Below are 16497 nucleotides of genomic sequence, written 5' to 3'. Positions count from 1 at the left end.
AAAAACTTGCCAGTCACTTTTATTTTATATAGATGTGTATTTATATAGGTATGAGCAAAATGTACGGTGAATGTTTAAATTTAAAGAAATTTATTACAGTAAAAGAAACGTTGCCATTAATCCTCCTCAGAAAGCTCCCTCCTGCTGCAAACAGTTACCCCATTGTTCTGCTCACTTTCCCCAGCAGTTCTGGGCGTCTTCTTTAATGCTCTTAGTTGCCCTGTTGTAATTGCTTTAATATCCTAAAGAGATTCAGAATGTTTATTTCTGATCTTCTAAAGACACTCATGAAAGGATCTCCTGAACTGCTTCAGAAGCTGGGGAGGCTGATGTCACCAGTGTGGCCAAAGCAAGGGGGGTATTTTGAGAGTGATTAATGGTGCTCTGTTTTTTCTGTACCAAATTGTTTCATTTAAATATTCAGTGTATATTTTGATCTCTATATGTTATATGTTATATGTTATATATTATATATTATATATATGTGTTTACATATATATTACCTGCACATTTTCACCTCAGAAAAAGTCATTCTTTGTTTTGGGTTGTCTTCTTCCATTTTCCATGCATGTACCGTTTTGTTGCTTTCATTAGGAAAAGCTGATGATAGATCAATCTCATCAGTGTGCTTAATTACAGGGAAGTTAAACTTCTCAAATGCAATGTGAGAACATTTTCTGGTTCCTAATTTCACATTTTTTTTTGTTTCCTGAAAAGACTTGAAAGTTCAGAAGAAGCCACTGAAAACACATAGCACATAAAACTGTGACCATATAAGTTGGAATTAAGTAAAATCTTAAGTATTTGAAGGTAAACTATGAAAAAGACTCAATTATAACGGTACAAGTTCATCATCACACAAGTTTTCTATTGGACATTATCATTGCAAGTCTGCCATTTCTGAGCTTGACATTTCTGAGTTTGACAGTGATAATGATAGTTTCATATTTCAATTTTATAATGAATTTATGAAAAAAATTAGAATTTGAGTTGAACCTAAAATCATCTCTTAACAACACCATGCAGATTCTTAGGATTAAAATTCTTCCTACCCTGAACAGAAAGAGATGGCGGACACACTAACTCATTTATGCAAGCCAGTATCATCCTGATCATGAAGCCACATACAGAGCCACTAGAAAAGAAAACTATAGGCTAGTCTCCTTAAGAAACATATATGCAAAAATCCTCAACAAGATATCAACAAATGGAATGCAATGTGTTGTCAAAAAATCACATATCATGGTCAGGTAGGTTTCATGCCAGAAGCACAAGGATAATTCAACATGTATAAGTAAGTAAGTGTGATATCTCACATAAACAGAAGTAAGGCAAAAAAAAAAAAAAAATACCCATATGATCATTTCAATAGATGGAGAAAAAGTTTTCAACAAAATCCAATAGCCAGTCATGATTAAAAAAAACTGAAGAAAACAGGTATAGAAGGACCATACCTGAGTATGATAAAAGCTATATATGACAAAACAATAGCCACTGTCACACTAAATGGGAAAAAACTAAAAGCACCCCCCCCCAAATCAGGAGCAAGACAAAGATATCCACTGTCATCTCTTTTATTCAGCATAGTACTTGAAACATTAACCAAGGAATTATGCAAGAGAAAGAAATAAAAGGGATACATAAGGAAAGGAAGAACTCAAATTATCATTTGCAGATAGCATAACACTATACATAGAAAAACTAAAGAGTTCCACCAAAAACTCTTAGAATTAATAACCAAATTCAGCAGTGTAGCAGGACACAAGATCAGATACATAAAAATTATTAACATTAGTGTATATTAACAATGAATGGAATGAGAAGGTGGCATCAAGTAAAATGAAATACCTCAGGATTAACCTGAACAAAGAAGTGAGAGACCTCTACAGTGAAAACTACAAGAGATTGAAGAGAACATCAGGAAATGGAAAGATGTCCCTGGGTAGGCAGAATCTGTATTGTCAAAATGGCCACTGTGCCCAAACCCATTATACAGATTCAGTGTAGTCCAAATCAAAACACCAACAGCATACTTACAGATAGAGAAAAGACAATCCTGAAATTCATATGGATTTTATATGAAAAGACCCATAATATCAAAAGGAATTTTGAGCAACAAGAACAAAGTTGGGGGGGCTGGGGATTTAGCTCAGCAGCATAAGCACCTGTCTTGCAAGCAGGCAGTCGTGAGTTCAATCCCCGGTACCAATAAAAAAAAAAAAAAAAAGAAGAAGAAAAAGAAAAAGACAAAAAAAAAGAACAAAGTTGGAATCATAGCAATACCAGACTTCAAGGTACTGAAAAGCGATAGTGGTAAATCAGTAAATGGAACAAAAATATATGTGGATTAATAGGACAGAATTGAAGATAAAGAAACTTTACAGACACATGCATCTATCTGATCCTTAACAAAGGGGCCAAAAGCATAGACTGGAGCAAAGATGGCCTATTCAGTAAGTGGTTCTGAAAAAACTGGTTATCTATGTGCAGAAATAAAATGGGACCCTTAATCTCTCACTATATACTAAATTTAAAACTGGATCAAAGATAAACATTTAAAACAGAAACTGGAATATAAAATATTAAAACACTTGAAGGAAAGAATTTTCCAAATGAAACCACAATTGCACAAAAAATAACAGCAACAACGAACAAACGGGATCATATCAGACTGAAATGCTTCTGTAAGCAAAGAATCAACCAGTAGACGAAGAGAGAACCTACTGACTCATTTATGCCAGCTATCACCCAGACAGAAAACTAACATCTAGAGTACAAAAGAACTCAAAAAAATTAAACCAGTGAAAATTAAAAATCAAGTCAAGAAATGAGATGATTGGATGAAACGTGGCATCTGTCTATAGTGGAATACTACTCTCCTGTAAAAATGACAGGCTTGAGACATTTGTAAGAAAATGAGTGAATGATGAGCAAAATAAACCAGACACACAAGCTTAACTACCATGTGGTATCTCTCACTTGAGTGAAGCAAAATAGAAACAAAGAGAATAATAAAGGATGGATAGGAGACAAAGGGATGGATCTTATAATAGGGAGTGGTCCAAGGGGAAGAGAGTGAGGGTGAGCAGGAGACGATGGGCAAATAAACAGAATAAAGATATACCATGTTCAGGAACCTGGTACTGTCAGTTAATGTAAGCATTATATGTCATAACATGAGCTGAGGTTAATAATATCAACAAGAATGAAAAATGGGGTAGGAATTGGAGGAGCAGAGAGGGAAGGGTGAGGGGATCAAAAAGGAAAAAAAAAGCTGTGGAATGTACATATAACCATTCCCCAAGATGATTATAAACTGCATGAGCTAATAGAAGAAAATTAATTTTTTAAAAAAAGATTCCTTCCTATCATTTTTAGAGGGATTTGTGAAGGCACGGAAGTAGAAAAAAAGAAAGAATTGCTAACATAGAATTATAGTTAAGGAATCATTGTAAATGATGTGCAGTCACACATCTGTGTGTGTGAGTCTGGGTGTGTGTGTGTGTGTGTGTGTGTGTGTGTGTGTGTGTGTTAGGGATTAAGCACAGGACCTCACCAACGCTTAATGAGCATTCCTCCACTGAATTCTTCCCCAGCTTTACGGGTAACATTTTAAATAAAAGTACACAAAGCCTTGTTGAACAGAGCTTTATAAACAATTTCAGATCTTTTATTTTCTTTGCTTTTTTAAATAAGATTTTCATTTTTATCATCAAATTTTTGTAATCAGTTAAAATTTGCCTTTGACCACATACTCTTGTTTTTCACATTACTAAAATTAATTGAGAACAAATGTTAAAACTATACATTGTATGAGCACATGAATATGGAACAACTTGAAAGATTACTGTTTGGTGTTATAAAAAAATTACAACTGTAGGTTCTTAGAGACTCATCTCAAATAAAATTGCAGGTGTATCACAGCCATTGTGTTTTAAAAACCTAAGGCTGAGTTTTAAACAAACCCAGATGGCAAATAGTTTTTTTTTTTTTTGGTACCAGAAATCAAACTCACGATCTTAAACGCTTGCCAGGCTGGCGTTTATGCCGCTGAGCTAAATCCCCGGCCCCAAAGAGTTCCTCTTAAAATAAACATAATAAAAATTTTATGATCTCAAATCATTGTCTGAAGGAGCAGTTTATCTGTAATGTTCATTAAGACCAGTAAATTGAAATTCTCCTTTTCTTTAATGCTTTAAACGTTTGCATAAAGAAAGCTGCAGTCAACCTGACATCACTTGTTTTAAGAACTGTGCTACAATACCTTAATTGCAAATAAATTAGTGTTTTGATAATGAATCATCTAGGACTTGAGACCTTGATTCTGTGTAGTTAGGTTATAGGAAGTGTGATCTAAACAGGAAAGGCTCCTTATATTACATAATGCCAGCCTCTCTACAAAGAGAGGTAGTGATGAAAAATGAAAGAACACTGGGAAGTATCCCTTGGGTATTTTTTGGATTGTGTCTTTCTTTTAAAATCATTTTAAAATGTTTAAGATAATATTTACATCTCAATTCAGGATTAATTACTGTAAGACACTGGCACAGTGTAATTGTTTGTTTTAGTGGTGGGTGTCAAGTCCAGGGCCTTACATGCGCTAGGCAAGCATTCTCCCACTGAACTACATCCCCATTGGGTTTCCTTTTTGGTTGTGTGTTGAACTCACATAAATATGCACATCCCTGTGTAACTTAGTTACTTTTCTGTTGTTGCAGAGACAAAATATCTGGCACTCCAAGTTAAAGGAGGCAATGGTTTTTTTGTTTGTTTGTTTTTGTTTTTAGTCCAACAGTTCATAGAGATTTCTTCAGTCCATAATTGGGTGACTCCAAGGAAAGGTGGATGCCAGATAGACATCGCAGAGTAGAACCAGTTCATGGCAAGTAGAAAGTAGCAAAGCAAGCAAGGGAGGAGACGAGCCTCTCTCTGTCCCTTAAATTATATCCAGGCTCCTGGAATGAGGGCAGTGCCAAACCAACCAGCTAAAACCAGTGTACTGATTTAGTAACCACCCACCCTTAATCCTAGCATTGCACCCTGAATCATCACCAGTCTAGATTCAGCCACCTCTGAAAAAGCCCCACCTATGACTGCATGAGGCTTTGGGGGGCCATCTAGACACAAGCCATAACACTGTGTAATTTAGTACATGTTTGTCATTATCCTGTTCCTGAGCAAGATTTCTCAGGAAGGTTTGTTTTTCTACAATATAGTTATTATAGAAGACATCTTGGGATTTTGTGATACATAAACAGCATGACTTATTTATGTGAAAGTCTATAGCTCAGTATTCTTAAGAATTATTAAATATCAATGTAGAGTAAATAAAAATCTTGTTTTTCAGATTCCGCTAATGTGAATGGAAGAGAAAATGTTATAGTGATTCATCCGGACTTTAGGATGATTGTTCTGGCCAACAGACCTGGATTTCCTTTCTTAGGCAATGACTTCTTTGGAACCTTAGGTAAAAACATTAATAATAATGACAATGTTATTGATAAGGCCTAATGGATATCCTTGCTCTCCGTGTGCTGTGCCGTCATCATCCTCTTCCCGTAAGAGTTTCTGTTATCCCTGTTTTAGAGAAGGACGATGTCTAATATTCAGAGAGAAAAACTGCCTTTCTTCAGCCACTTAGCTAATGAGTGGTAGAACTAGGCTTCATATCTAAGTCTATCTGATTGTTGAGCCTTTTTTCTTGAACAGTTAACTGTACTTTGTTGTTTATAGCACCTTGGAATGAAATAAGAAATACTGTTTAGTGTATGTTTTTAAGATATACACCTAAATATGTCAAGGGCCAACGCGAACCCAGAGCAGACTCATTCATGCCAATTATAGAGATTCTGGGGTAAACTTAACTATCAGAAAGCTTGAAAAAGGACTTCTCTTCTCCATACTTATAAATAAATACATAATTTTAGACTTGATTCTCAACATGCAGCAGGCCCACGCTCCTATTAGTATCTTTGATCCAGGAATTCCACAGCAAGGGATTTATCCAGTGAATTTATCTGCACAATCATATAAGTACAAAGACAGGGAACGCACTATTTTTTTTATAACAGGAAGCATGAAAGCAACCCAAATGCCCACCTGTGTGGAACTAGATAAAGAAATTCTTTGTCTAGTTCATTGTATATGATCCACAGAATGCAACTACAGTATTAAAAATTAGGTAAGTGATAGACTGAAATAAAAAAATAAATTCTCAAAACATTAGTTGAACAGTTAACCATGAACATGGATATAGTTGTCTACCATTTGTATGTTTTTATTATAAAAAGGATAGATGTACATGTATAGACTTATACATGCCTAGAATTTCTCTTAAAGAGTTTATAAGAAACTGGTAAGAAGGGTTGTTTGCTTTGGAGGTCATGGATGAAAGTGTTATATGTTAATTTATCCTATTTTTGTAGTTTTTGCTATGTGTAGGTGTTACTTTAAAAGTCATTAACAGTTCATGTATTACTGATGTGCTTACCAATGTAGCAATGTGAACATACCAAAGTAAATCTGTAATTGTAGTGTGAAAATAGTTGAGTTATTTTTATGTTTATGTTCTTGATAGGTCACCCTTCCTCTCAGGACACCCTTCATCACATTTATTTTAATACCTACAGGAATGTTCATTCCCTATTCCGGCTCCATCTTCTCTCCACCCTCAAATCTGGAAATCTGCTCCACCGCCTGCTATAGCTCAGATGAGATTCTAGTCTTGCCCAGTTCCCCTTCCCTCTGGAGTCCTTTCAGGCCAGGGTGCTTTTTCCTTCCACTGTGGACCTGGAGGAAGTAAAAGCATCTTTGTTTCTTAGTGCTGCTTACTGTTGACTCATTCTCTTTGCCTCTTCCCTAAAATTCCCCAGCTTAATATCTGGTGTCTTCTACCCTAACTGCTCCTCCATTGTTTTTCAGTGAGTTTTAGCTTTTTGTTCACTGTCACTCCATCTAACTGTACTTCCCCTTTTAATATAAGATTGCCATGTAATGTGGCCCTTCATCATCTTGCCTCTTGATGTCTCTTATGTTTTTATTCTAGTGATCAGATCCGGTACTATACCTCGGCTACTCACTCCCATGAACATACGTAATTTGAATAACTGCCCTCTTCCATAATCTCAATTTCATGATTTCTTGGAATTTCCATTTGATCACCACGTCCACCACCTCCAATCTTGGCAGCTGTTAATTCTACTGTATCTGACAACCCTTCAAATCTATTAGAAATGCTGAACTATTGAGCCTACCGCCTTTTCACTTACCCTCCTATGTCAGTCACTTTCCTGTCCTTGAGGCCTAACCTGATATCTGTCTTATAAAGGCAGAGAGTTTTAATTTAGCTCCTGATTGGCCAGCCCTAAGGCAGAAACATCATGGTGAAAGGGTGTGGCCGATCACAGCTCCTTACTTCATGGCACTGGGAAGCAGGACAGAAGAGTTCCAGGGACAGAGATAGATACCAAGGCCACACCGCCATGACTCACCCAGATATGCCTAGAAGGGTGCTCCACCAACCCCCAGAGCCAATCTCAGAGCCGATCAAGTTAAGCTACAGCCTTACCACCACACCTCCCGTGGTACATTTTCTCCCTTCCAACCTATTTCTGTTCTTCACTCAGTTTCAATTCCACGTTGGTTCGTACTTACTGTCCCCTGGGCGTGCCTCTTCCGCTCCCTGTTCCTGCACTCAGCTCACTGGTCACTACCAGTCCTCCCGCCGTGTAAAGCCCACACATGTGCCGATGAGTGTGGTTAGGAAAATTTTTAAACACAAGATCTTTCTGACAATGCTCATTTTAACTTACTGACCGTGGCCCTCAAATTAGTACAGCCACATCAGGCTTCCCTGTTCTCCAATCTTTTCTCTTAATCTCTGATGCTGTCTTGCACTTGACTTCTAGGACTCCCTCCGCTGTTTTATTTTCTTTTATATGTAGTTTTTATTCCTTCTCAACCTCCTTGGGGGGTCCTTGGTAAATGTCTGGAATCCTCTTCTCCTCATCTGTACTCATTCCCTCGAAAAATTGAGAGCGCGTCCTGTTTCACAGCATCACTCATGTGTGTGGTGGTTAAAATAGGGTGCATGTTTAAATTTTTAAAGTCTTTATATCAGCAAAAGACACTACTCCCCTCCAAATACTCCCTTTGAACATACCATACTTATCCATCGCTCTTGTCACTTTATGAGCTGGAAGTTCTCTTTCATGAGTGTCTTAAACTGCACTGCTCTAACTGCCTTCATGGCCTGAATTCATTCAAAATGTTTACCTTTCGTGGTCATTTTGCCGTTAGAGAAGAGCCAGAAGTCACATAGTGTCAGACCCAGCGAGTAAAGTGGATGAGGACACTGTGATGCTTTTATTTGACAGAAATTGCCACAAATGTTTTTAATCAATTCAGGACACAGAGGGAGCCATGGAAAAATACTCACAAAAGAAGGCTTCCAGAATTGCCTCAGAGTCACAGAAACGATGGGATAGTGCGTTTGAAATGAAGAGAAGTATTTTGAGGTGATTGATGGCAACACACTTTTTACCATAGTAATTTTTTAAGTTTTTATTTAAACATTGATCGTTTTGTGGATGTGACCTCTCTCCCGAGCTTCATATTCATCTCTGTTCCATGGCTCCTGAATTTTGGGTTAACAGCCCCACATGAACTTACTTCCCCTTCTAAAGCTGATTTATGGTCTTTTTAAACTTCCTTGATGGTAACTCTATACTTCTTAGCCCATAAAAGATATACAATACATTCTTTGGAATTGGAAATTGAACCTCATGCTTTCTTACTGAGCTATACCTCAGGGCCTTTTTATTGTGGGGTGTTATTTGGTTTGGGGAAGTTGTTTGTTTTGTTTTGATGTTTTGTCTTTCTTTTTATTTTGAGACAAGCTGTCACAAAGTTGCCAAATTGTTCTGATTGGGCTTGAACTGCTGTCCTCCTGATTTAGGCCCCCCCCCCCCCCCAGAGTACTGGAATCAGAGGCGTGTGCTATCACATCTGGCCAAAAATGCTTTTCTTTTCTCTATTTCTATCTATCAGGAAACCTTATTTGTTGTACCCTCCAATGATATTCAGAATTACCTTATTCCCATCGCTTCTGTTGGTCAACATTGTGATCCAAACGTCACTGTCTTTTGCCTGAATTATTCTCCTACTCCCCTAATAGACCTCCCTGCTTCAACTGTTATCTTCTGTCATGAACTAGGAAGGACCTTAGGCTTTACCCCCTATTTCACCAAAAAGTTAGCCTGTCTCTGTTTCGTGTTAGAAGACACTGGATTCATGGGTCAGATAAATAGACTGTTACAGCAAAAGCAGTAGGTAAAGAATCAGCATCTGTGCGGATTCCTCAAATCGTCCCCCAGAGCAACATGAAGAGGGCCAGACACGTTGACTTGACATGAGATGCTTTACAGACAAGAGAACCCTAAGCTAGCAAAACCCAATATTTTCTAATGGGCGGTAAGCATGCCCTACCTTGTTCCAGACAAAAAAGAAAGAGTGACTGTCTTCCAAGACTGCACCACAGTCACCCTCAGAAGCACGGCCATTATGCTCTGCGTCTCCCCTGATGAGATGTGCAGCGCTGCTAGCCCCATGAACATGTCTCCCAGCACACTTCTCAACTCTGTCTTTTACTCTTCTGTTAAAAGTCATCCCTGGCTTCCAGTTTTACTTAGGATGTGAGTACAAATTGTTAAAGCAGTCTGCAGTGTGCTGAGCAGTACTGTCTTGCACACTGTCTTGTCTCTCTGACCCCGTGTCCTAGCCTGCTTTAGCTCTTCCCTGTCACCCGTTCTGCTCCAGCACTCTGCTCTCCTGCACCTCCTTCCTGAAAGCCAGACATACTTGCCCTCCTGGATACCGCAGTAGCTGGAGGCTCTGCCCTCAGATCCCTCCATCTGCTCAGATGTTACCTTCTCAATGAGGCCAGTCTGACTGCCCTCCTCCACCATCACCATTTTCCTGTACATAGATGCTTTTCTTCGAAATGTGCATTTTCTAACATTTATCATTGTCATTTATGCCCTTGTGTTAAAATGTAGATTCCATGAGAATCAGGGTTACTTGGTGACTGAATGAGAAAAATGTCCATAATCTTTTATATTAGTGTTAAGTTTCATTTTCAGCAGAAAAGACAATAGCTGTTCTATATGTTTAAATTAGAAATTTTCAACTTGTGAGGTAAAAGTTTGAAGTTATCATGGCTTTCATTTTATTCAGTCACTATTTATTTATCTAATTCTTGCATACTTGGGATTGCAAAAGCCTTCACTATGCAACATCCCTGGACCATTTCTGCATTATTTATTTTGAGATAGACTTTTGCTAAATCACTAAGTTGCCAGGATATGCTGAAATCTGTGATCATCCCGGCTCAGCCTGGATTACAGGGAGGCACCACCATGCATAACTATTCAGTTCCTTTCAAATACAGATGATTACATGTACACACACACACACACACACACACACACACACATACACACGTGTATTCAGGTGGTTTCTAAATCAAAGTAAGATATTCTTGTTATCTGGTTAAATTAGTTCTTGCTCACTCCAATTATAAGACCATAGGCTTAAACAAACTTTTAACCTGAGAAATGAATCCTTCTTTTGAGCATAAATTACACTACTCTAGTAGTCTAATTACAGGTGAAAATTTTGTTTCTATATTCTCTTTCTTGATTTTAATTTAGACAATGCCTCTACAGATTTTCTTTCCTAAAACTAACCTCTAAAGTATACTGAAGCAGTCCATATCAAATAAATTGTTTGGAAGGTGATATTAACTCCTGCCTTTTTAGTATACATACAGAAGCATTCATATATGATGGCTGTATATCATTTCTGAAGATATTCACATTTTTTAAAAGGCAGTCTCAGAATCGTATGAAGATTATATTGATATCAATGAAAGGAATAAATCACTAAAACTATGTTCATATGCATATATTTTTAATTGATGTGGATCTGGAAAAATAAATGCATGAACAATTACCACTGAGGGACTTTTGGAGAGGGAAGACATTCTCAAAGACATAACAGAGACTTCTCTTTTGTATTTTATTATCCTTCAAGGAACATGTATTCAATATCATATAATTTTTCAGCAGAAACATTCATGCAGAATTAACCACCATTCATCCTATTTTCTTCTGCTTCCATCATTTGCTTTCTTCTCTGTACACTTCACTGGCTGAACTTTTTGTGCTTTGACGAGAGGTCACAGACTCTTTAACGTGATCCCTACCTTTTCTCCTGTTACAGATTATAACAGATTAACTGATTATGAATCTTACCTTTTCCTTAGGTGACATATTTAGCTGCCATGCAATTGACAACCCCAAGCCTCACTCAGAGCTTGAAATGCTCAAAAAGTACGGACCAAATGTGCCTGAACCCATCCTTCAGAAGCTTGTGGCAGCGTTTGGTGAGCTAAGGAGTTTGGCTGACCAGGGAATTATTAACTATCCTTATTCCACGAGGGAAGTCGTCAACATTGTCAAACATTTGCAGGTATAGCACACACCTATGCACAATATATACCAATTTATATCAGATCTTTCAATTTCTATGTCTAATCAGTAGAATGACATGATTTGAAGTGTCTGTAATCTAAGGCATAAATCTAAAAGACCAACAAACCTTATCCGTTTAGGCTCTGAATTGTCTTTCTCATGATCAAGCTGCTAAGGTATTTTCATGGAGAGTTTCTGTGGACAGAGATGAGCAGGAAATTGAGACTGAGCAGGGGCGAAACATTGCTGTTCTGTTGCTTGGCTCTGTACAACAAGCATGTGGTATCCAAGTAGAAAGTACTTTCAGTAGTTTGAAACAAATGACAGGGAGATAGAAAACTGAGTAGAACCTAACAGTATCCATATAACAGTAAATATTACAAGAAAAAGTAAGTGCTATGTAGTCCATTCAGTGACAAAACAAAAACTCAAGTAATTTCTTATGTAACAAGTAACGGACTCCAAGCTAGCCTAATGATTCTGGACTTCACCCTCATCCCCAGCCCTCCAAGAGAATCTGAACAAAAAAACAGAGACCGGGGAGCAGTGTTCAAAGATTCAATTAGGCAAAAACATCAGGGAGAGGGAAAGGGAGGAAGAGGAGGGAAAACAAAGGTTCAGTTAGACGGAATAAGTTTCTGAGATCTACGCAATAGGGTGCCTATAGATGATAGTTAATGTAATTGCTAAGAGAGTCAATTTTAAATGTTTGCACCATAAAAATGTATGAAAAGTGACAGACAAATTAATTTACTAGATTTAATCTGTGTATAACGTATATATTCATATGTATATGGAACTACCACATTCTGTAACATAGGTGTGTAAAATTATTATTTGTCAATTAAGAATTTGTATTTGGGGGGAAAGAAAGCTTTAAAGCTATAAAACCATAAATTCCATGTAAGCAGCTTAGATCCCAGTACCTAAATAAAACCAAAACATAGACAATAAAGGACCTCAAAGAACTAGCAGCATACATTTAGTTGTAATGGTATTATTTATTTTCCCTATTCCCTATATTTTCTATATTCTTCCCTTTGCTATCTGTTTTTATTTATTCATATACTGTGAATTTTCTAAATACTTCTGTGTTGATACTTAGCACTCTCCTTTACCAAAGTAGCATTTTTAAATTGGTCTGTGTTGCGCTCCTTTTAAAGACAAGAGGTTTCAGGAAACAGTGGCAGTCACTGAACCCCAGGATGTGAGCACTGCCTCAGCATTTGAAAGGAAGAAATCCTCTTCCTCAAATTCTAGTATTTTAAATAAGTACTTTCAAAAAAGGAAAATATGACTAACTCATCCTAGCAAACAGTAAAATAGAAAAAGTGTATATCCCTACTAACCTTCTCTAACAAGGCCAGGAAATTTCAGATAAAATTCATTTACATGCTGTTCTATGAGTTTTGTAAGTTTTGTAATGTTATGTGCTTTATCAATTACATAATAAGATTTTTTTTTTAATACAGAAATTTCCTACTGAAGGTCTCTCCAGTGTGGTTCGAAACGTGTTTGACTTTGATTCCTACAACAATGACATGAAGGAGATTTTGATTAATACTTTACACAAATATGGGATACCTATTGGAGCAAAACCTACAAATGTCCACCTGGCAAAGGAGTAAGACTAACTCATGTTGATCAAATAATTTTGAGGATTACTGATTGTTAAGTATTGATAATTCTTGCTCTATTATCGTATACTAAGCTGAGCTGATATGGAAATCATGTTCCATTAGTAAGCTTTGCAAATATATGCTGCTATTTGCTGACTGGTTTTCAGTTAAATAGCATTATTTATAGACTTATAAATTACAAACTTTAATTATTATATATATCCCATGAGTAGATGTAATATAATCAAATAAAGGGAAATATTTGTTTCTTTAACAGTCTCTGTTCTTTTGTTGAATTACTGTAAGTCTCATTTCATAATTCAGAGTAAAATCAGTGTACATGCACAAAAAATATGTAACGGTATTATATATTTTGTTAAGATCTTTTTATTTTTGTCACCATATAATTTTCTTTGAATAGTTTCTAAATTTATAATCATATTAACTTAGATTCTTGTTTACTTTCTTAAGCTTCATAGGTGAAGAAAGTAGTAAGAATAAGCAGGTTTGTAATTATAACGGCTGGTTACCTCCCTGTTATAATTACAGGCTACTTAACTGAACATTAGTTAGGAACCTTGAAAAGGTTCCTGGTGACCAGAAAGAAAATAACAGACTTAATTAGTAGTGTAAGTTCCCTGGGAAATAATTTTAAATATGTATAGCTTATTGCTAATTCAGCTACTACCATCTTTGTCTATAAAATGAGATACTTATCAAAAACTCTTAAGGGTCAATAATTATAAATTACTTATTAAAGTAAATTATTTGAAATTAGTAATTTCAAATTAAATTTTTATTAAAGTAAATTGTTATTTGATTTTAGTGTCATATAAGACATTATACAGAAAACATTTGCTAAATATAAATCTTTGATTAGACCAGCAATACATGTTTTTCCAAAATGTACATATCATTCTTATTTATTTTTAGATTGTTATAAAAATATCAGAAAAATATATCCATAAAATGAATTATTAGAGTATCAGGAATTCCTTAAAGGAAAACAAATATTTCCCTTTTGTAATAAAAGTGCAAGATGAACTTACAGAAATACATTACAAGTTATCAGTACACTATTATTCAGTACATTTTTTCAGGAATAGTGAATATCTATCACTATTATATACACTTTCTATATAATATTACTTTACTGATTGGTTAGCAGTTTTCAAAGGTATTTTGAAACTAGGTCAGTAATTTAATGGGTATAGCATATGTCCTATGTTAGCAGGTTCAATAAATTGTTTTTAATGTACTAACTTCCATTGCTATTCATGTTTTTTATTTCTTTTTTATAAACTGTATCTTTATTTTTAGTTGGAAATGGTTTTCATTACGCTAACAAATTTATACAATTAGAGTTCTAGCTTTGTGGAAAGTAGGTTTATAATTTAAAAATAACTTTTTCAGTACTCTTGCACAACTTTAAATGAAAACTGAAACACAACTTGATAAAATCAATCATAAGAAAATTGTTGGCAATTTCAGTTTCTACAGAAGAGAGATTAGTGGTTTAATTTATTCATTACCATCTTCACTTCTAAACTGAAAAGTTCTTGCCATGAAGTGTTATACTTGCCATGGAAAGGTAATTCTGGCCTGAGTACTTATAAGTAGAAACAAAAGTACATTGAACCTGGAAACAAGATGGTCACACTCAAGCTTCAGATGGGAATGGAAACAACCAGTTGTCCACCCACTGCAGATTGCTAAAAATAGGTTTATAGCAGATGTAGGGGACAAATGAGTTTTCCTTTTGGATGGAGATAATAGTAGACCATAATTTGCATAATTAGTCAAAGCATTTTTTTAAACTGTAAATTACAGTGACTTCAATAGCTCAAAAGTCCTGATACTGCTTTATTGCCCTTTTGTGAGATCCATGGATTGCATAGAACTATTTAGATCAAATTGTCATCCTCATACTTAGAAAGACTAGCATGAAAAAAAGGAACAAGATAGTGGTTTGGGAATTTAGCAGTTAGTCATATACTCAGCCTCTATTACCTGGCTCAGACACAGAGTAGCAGATGAAAAGATAGAATCTTGCCCTCTGAGTTGTGGTTTCATTTTGGTCATTTGAATTTAAAGAATTGTTTAACTAGATGGGTTCCCTGTTAGTAGACAAAGAACATTTTGTTATAGATAGCTGTTACAGTCTGTGTGTGGATGTCCCCCCAAAGCTTCATGTGGTCATGGAAATCAGGCTTTTTAGATGCAGCTGAATGTAGAGTTTGTGATTGGTTCATAGTCTATTGCTGCATTGCAGTGCAACTGCTACACCTGCTGGAGTGGGGGGTAGCTTGCATAGCATGACAGGAAGGAAAGGAGGTTTGTTCCTCCCTTTCACCCCTTTTTTCTCTTATTGCTTTGCTGTCTTCTATTGCTATCAATTGCTGTCCCTCTGCCATGTGCCACCCTGCCTCAAAGCCAATGGATTATGGACTAAAACCTCAACACACTGTGAGGTGAATGAATTTTTCTCCTTTAACCTTGGGTGTCAGATATTTGTCTCAGCAAAAAAAGAAAAGTAACTAAGACAGAATTGGTACCAGGAGTGGGGTCGTTGCTGTGACTATACTTGACCATGTGGTTCAAAAGCGTTTGGGAATGGCTTGTGGGAAGAGTTTGGAAAGGTTTGGAGATGTCACCTGAAAGAGGGGAGTTGAAGCATCTTAGGCTGTTCGGTATGGGAGATTCTGGTCAGAATTCAGACCAGAAAACTGGTAAAGACCAGGCTTAGGAGGTTTCTGCTGGGAATAAGGCCTGCATTGGCTCAGGACTGCAGATGATGTGTATTATGGCTTGACAAAAAGTTTATCTGCATTTTGCTCATGTAGAGACACTTTGCCTGAGTCTGAGATTGAGGGTGACAGACTAATTTATCTGGCAGATGAAATTTCAAAGCAGTTGAATGTTGAAGCTCTGGCATGGCTGCTATTGGGGGCTTTTAGCCACATCTATGTTGAGAATTGAACAAAGGGCAGAATGATTTAAAATGTGAGTTTAGTCAAAAGGGAAGCTCCAGTAAAGCTGGATACTGCAAAGATAAATCTCAGATCTTGATTGATGAGAAGGAACAGGAGAATATAAAAGATGGCCTGAGGATATCACAAGAATCACCAAGTCTCCACCCTTTGCAGCCTCAAAACTTCAAAAATGAAAGACTGCTTTGAGGAGAAAGCCTTAGAGAACCATGTTCCAGAATGATGGCAGCATAGAAAATTTGTTCCTCAGAACTGGGTTCGGAGTATCCAACAATCCAGGCACTTAACCCATACAGCCAAAAGAGAGGAAAGCCTGTATACTGCTCCAGCTGGCAGCAGACCTTGACATCATCCATA

At 36.6% G+C, this 16497-nt stretch overlaps 1 protein-coding gene across 1 annotated transcript in view; it reads left to right on the top strand.

Annotated features, from left to right (window-relative positions):
- Positions 1-16497, top strand: part of Vwa8 (von Willebrand factor A domain containing 8) — a 360850-nt gene that overhangs the window by 199130 nt on the left and 145223 nt on the right. The window contains exons 24-26 of the mRNA XM_003477459.5: positions 5348-5467; positions 11324-11529; positions 13004-13155. Of these exons, the coding sequence (XP_003477507.2) occupies positions 5348-5467; positions 11324-11529; positions 13004-13155 (478 nt within the window). The remainder of the gene's footprint in view (positions 1-5347; positions 5468-11323; positions 11530-13003; positions 13156-16497) is intronic.

This window comes from Cavia porcellus, unplaced genomic scaffold (assembly GCF_034190915.1).
Source record: "Cavia porcellus strain 051 isolate PalLab524CR breed Dunkin Hartley unplaced genomic scaffold, mCavPor4.1 scaffold_21, whole genome shotgun sequence".
Taxonomy (NCBI): domain Eukaryota; kingdom Metazoa; phylum Chordata; class Mammalia; order Rodentia; family Caviidae; genus Cavia; species Cavia porcellus.
Note: the sequence above shows the minus strand (reverse complement) of the source record. Positions and strands in the feature narration are given on the sequence as shown.